The following is a 5,221-nucleotide window of genomic DNA, read 5'->3' on the forward strand; positions in this document are numbered from 1 at the left end:
AGGGCAGTGATGTGATAAAAAAGAATATAGGGAACGCAGCCAGACCTATTTGGGCTCAAACACTGGTTCTGTCCTTACAAATTTAACCTCTCTAAGCCTCAGTAACCTCTCCTGAGAATGAAGCCACTGGAAGATTAACTCAACAGCTGATGGAAGATTAACTGAACTAACCAACATCAAGTACCTGACGGGGCACAAAGCAGGCACTCAAAAACTATCAGCTGCTGCTTCCGCCTCACCACTTTCCCAGGACTCCCCTCCCTACACTCTGGGGCCCAACACAGAACTCACAGAACTGAGATGAGCCAGACATGCACTAACAAGCACATCTGAGTTCCAGCCCCAGCTTGCTCAACGTCTCTCACGTCCTCTCTCTAGGCCTCAATAAAATCATGGGTAAAAGGAAGCATCTGGGAAGATCTCTCAGCTCCTCCTACCTCTAAGGAGCTCTAAGCTTCAAATTAACCTGTCTGCTTTAGAGTCATACACCCTTACATCGTCTGAATCTCCAACTAACAGAGACTATGCGAGACTCCTGGGGATAGGGCCAGAGGGCTCAAAAATACAAAGATATTTCTGTTATGGATACTATTCTTCAACAAAAAGTTAAAAACACAGCTCATACAAAATAGGCCAGTCTTATTTAGCCATAGCTTTAAAACTGTCATCACAATATTATGTAAGTGAACAAGTGAAAATAACTATTGGATTACTAAATAAAGGGAAATTAAAATACCAGTGAATACCTGGTTAGTAAGATATTTTATATGAATCTCATATTTGCAAAGCACCCTTATATACATTACCTTTTGGGGATCATGTAACAAGTCTAAGGATCCTGACTTCCTCTAAGAGGAAGGCAGAGTCGTTATTACTGTCCCAGTTTTGTAGCCAAGAAAAAAAAAAAGACTTAAGTGAAGAAAGCACAAAGGTTATAAGAGTCAAAGTTTACACTTGAAATCTAGTCTCCTGCCACCTACTTCTTACTTTTCCAATAATGGCAAAAGCAAAACTTTCTTGAAAAGAAAAACAAAAAACCGTGTGTAGGGTCTGAAATGATAGGATTCTTTGTTTACTCAGTAATGGCTGTCTGACAATCTAGAACCAGAACATGATTATGTATGTTCTCCACAAAAGCAGCAGCTCTCTGCATCTAGCAGTTATAAAGGATATTACAAGAACAGCAATCAGCAACTGTACCCAACCAGAGCCCAACAGCCTAGACTCTGAGGATTGCTACTAGCAGACAATCAGGCCACGAGGGATTAATGCAGTCTCAATTGCTGATCTAAGGCTTCAGAAAGAGAAGCATTTGGTATTTGTTGTTGTCGTTATGTGCCGTTGAGTCAGACACAACTCATAGTGACTCCTCCTTGGGTTTCCGAGGTGGTATCACTACTTCCGAGGAGTGGCTGGTGGGTTTGAACTGCCAGCCTTCTGGTTTGCAGTCAAGTGCCTTAGGCACTATGCTACCAGAGCTCCTACTTGGTATTTAGAGGTACTAAATTATTTTATTAATTCATATTACAATACCATATTCACCTACCACCATTTATCTAGCTCACAGTCTTGTAATATAACATACCTTTTGTACTATTCTCTAACTTTTTTAAAAACTAAATTTTCTTCTCAACTTTCTTGGGAGGGAGACAGAGGATAAAACATTAGCTCCATGCACATGTAGCTGCTCTCCTCAAGAATTAACAAAGAGAAGTAAAAGCCTCAGAGGTTTCAGAAGGAGGTCACAAGGCCTACAGGTTTTGAAGTTTCCTCCAGCACAAGCATGTGGAGGTCAACAAGGAGACTATCCCAGCCAGGCTTTGAGCTGATGCTTTCACTCACTAAATAAAACCTCTACTCTCTCATTCAGACAGTGGGTCCTCTTCATTAATCTCTTTAGAATAAACAGCCACTACACAGGATCAAGGAAGCTCTAGTTGCATAGTGCCTAAGGCATTTGACTGCTAACCAGAAGGCTGGCAGTTCAAACCCACCAGCCACTTCTCGGAAGAAGATTGGGCAATCTACTTCCGTAGAGATACCACCTCAAACACCCAAGGAGGGATTGTTATGAGTCAGAATCGACTCGACAGCAATGAGGTGTTTTTTTTTTTTTTTTTTTGGTATATAGGATCAATGTTCTCACACTGAGTCCTGGACTGCGGTATCTCTGGAAACACTTTGCTTATACATTTTATTTTGCTCATGTATCAAATACAGTCATGTGGTGTATAATGTCCGCTCAGGTAAAGTCCGACGGGATATATATGTCCATAGTCCCATAAGGTAATAGCAGAGTTCAGAAATCTCAACCAGAAAATGAGATGTAGCCAACACAACAGCTTCCTGCACACAACACGTGTATCTCATCTTTTGTATACAAAGCAATTACGCTGCCATAATGATACAATACATATATAACCTATACTAGTTATAATAAATGCCTAAGTTACTGCCTTATGTATGTTACTGTACTGTATTCTCTATCTAAAAAGTTTACACTATATAACAGTGTATGTTTTGACTCAGGCAGCAGCATCCAATCTCGTATACTGTGTATACTGTGTGTCTCCTGAGTGTTGCAGCATTATCTGTTTAACTTTCTTTCAAAAATATTACCATGAAGTGCATCATGGATCCCAAACAGAGCAAAACCAGTGACAAAACTAGTGACAGCAGGAACAAGAGGCAAAGGAGAATATTGATTTGGAAGAAAATCAGGGAATGCCATTGCTCATGATTTAGCCTTGTCATGTTCACAACGATCCTCAAAAACAAAGAAAAATATTGTCCAAGCTGTTAAAGGATTGACTCCACTGAAAGCTACAAAAACCAAAACCAAACCCACTGCCACCAAGTTGATTCCAACTCACAGCAACTCATCAGGACAGAAGAATGCCTCATTGGGTTTCCAAAGCTGTTAATCTTTTTGGAAGCAGGCTGCCTTATCTTTCCCCTGCAGAGCGGCTGGTGGGTTCAAACCACCAACCTCTTGGTTAACAGCCAATTGCTTTAACCACTGCACCAATACAAGGCTAACAAAAAAGCAAGAGGAACATGTGTAAGATATGGAGAAACTGCTAATGATGTGGATTGAGAACCAAACACAAAAGCAAATCTTTCTCAGCATGTTGACAACAACTGCTAAGGCACAAAGGCTGTTTGAGATGCCTAAAGAAAAAGCAGGACCAGACTACAATATGGTATTCACACAACAGGCAAATCACATAACGTCCTTTTTCACCTAACATCCTATTTCACAGAATGTACCATAGATATTAAGCAATACATGACTATATTTGGATTTACTTTTTGAACAAAGTAATGGGAAGTGAACAAACATCAAGGAATGCAAAAGCCTCCCACACTGCAGGCCTCCTGCACAGGCTCCCTAGTATTCCAGGAAGATGCCCTCTGAAGAGAAGGAGGCTACTAACTAGAGCCAATTCCGCCAACGTTCAGAAGCCAGCAAAAGGTGAAAGCATACAAATCTGAAGACGGAAGTAATAATTTACCGTCGTTTTCGAAGGATGTGAATCCAGATGGTCCCAGAAAGGAAGAAGAAAAGGGCCATGGAAATGTATAATTTGGGGAGAGGAATTTCTCCTGCTGAGAGGTAACTGTCAGGATTCTTCTCTGTGATCTCAATCTGAAATCAACATGAAATTAATTTTTACTTTCAAGGAGTGGATCATCCCTTATTCAACAATCTGGAATCTCAGTTGTTTCACTTAAGCTTAAGAAAGTCAATACCAACACATCACAACCACACTGTTAATGCCTAGGTTAAAGTGCAAAAACATATTCTAAATTGCTTTATATTTCCTTTTTTATAACTCCTCCTAAGTATTCCACTGGCAGGGATTTTAGTCTGGCCACATTTTTCTCTTACTCTGTTTAAGTGTTCTTAAAATCTACGCTTATACAGAAATAAATGTCTTGTGTGTTACACTGCTGACAAAACCCTCAGACCACCCCATGTGAACAATCTCCATACGGTACTCACATCAAGGCTGAATGAAACCTTGTCACTAGACCGCACTTCATTTCCAAGGCATTTATGAAAGTAAAGACTGTAGAGGCCTTCTTGGTCATTGGTGCTGATGTTAAAGAAAAACTGAAAGTGACAAAGAAAAAAAATTAAGCATACCCAAACCTTCAGCTAAGTTTTCAAATCTTGGAAATAAATCATGAATATTACGGACAGAAGATGACAGATTACCTAAACTAATCAAATCCTTCCAGAGCAGAATTTAAACAGATGTTTTCTTAGTCTATGATTTCCCTCAACATTTTGTTTTGACAGTTTTCAAGCATTCATAAGGTGAAAGAACTGTGCAGTCAACCTCTATGATACTCACTACCTAGATTCTACAATTAAACTTTACTAATACTTGCTTTCTCACACATCTATCCATCTACGATGATTTCTAAGTCTGCAGAGATAATAATCTAAGATGCAGTTACCCAGTTTTTAATCCAATATATACTATTTTGCCCTTTAAGTAAAAAAACAGTCTTTAAAAAGAAAAAAGATTCACTGAAACTTGAATAGGTAAAGGTCCAATAGTCCCTAAGCAAAACTGAGGGAGTTCTGGTGGCATAGTGCCTAAGGCATTTGACTGCTAACCCGAAGGCTGGCGGTTCAAACCCACCAGCTACTCCTCAGAAGGAAGACAGGGCAAATCTACTTCTGTAGAGGTACCACCTTGGAAACCCAAGGAGAGGTCACTATGAATCAGAAATGACTCAATGGCAGGGAGTTTGGTTTAATCAAAATTTACACCGGTGATTTTTAGACAATAAAAACAGAGGTTACATTTTCTGCATTTAAATATTTTCCTATGGTTTTAACATAATTCATGTGTTTCAAATAAAGCTTAATATAACTCAAGACATATATATCTACACGTATCTATACACATATACAGGAGCTCTGGTAGAGTAGTGCCTAAGGCATCTGATTGGTAACCAGAAGGCTGGGGATTCAAACCCACCAGCCACTCCTCCGAAGGAAGGCTGGGCAATCTACTTCCGTAGTGATACTGCCTCGGAAATCCGAGGAGAAGTCGCTATGAGTAGGATCTGATTCAGCAGCAATAAGTGTGGTTTTGGTTTGGTATACATAGATACAGGGAGCTCTGGTAGCATAGTGGCTAAGACACTTGCCTGCTAACCAGACGGCTGGCGGTTCAAACCCACCAGCCACTCCTCGGAAGGA

At 40.1% G+C, this 5,221-nt stretch overlaps 1 protein-coding gene across 1 annotated transcript in view; it reads right to left on the reverse strand.

Annotated features, from left to right (window-relative positions):
• The window catches only part of GPR107 (G protein-coupled receptor 107), an 81,176-nt gene that overhangs the window by 61,667 nt on the left and 14,288 nt on the right, over window positions 1–5,221 (reverse strand). Inside the window, exons 7-8 of the mRNA XM_042781450.1 lie at window positions 4,007–4,117; window positions 3,516–3,649 (exon numbers count right to left, since the gene is read on the reverse strand). Coding sequence (XP_042637384.1) covers window positions 3,516–3,649; window positions 4,007–4,117 — 245 coding nt within the window. The remainder of the gene's footprint in view (window positions 1–3,515; window positions 3,650–4,006; window positions 4,118–5,221) is intronic.

The sequence above is a fragment of the Orycteropus afer genome, unplaced genomic scaffold, assembly GCF_000298275.1.
Source record: "Orycteropus afer afer isolate SDZICR_OR568_19922 unplaced genomic scaffold, OryAfe1.0 scaffold00123, whole genome shotgun sequence".
Lineage (NCBI taxonomy): Eukaryota > Metazoa > Chordata > Mammalia > Tubulidentata > Orycteropodidae > Orycteropus > Orycteropus afer.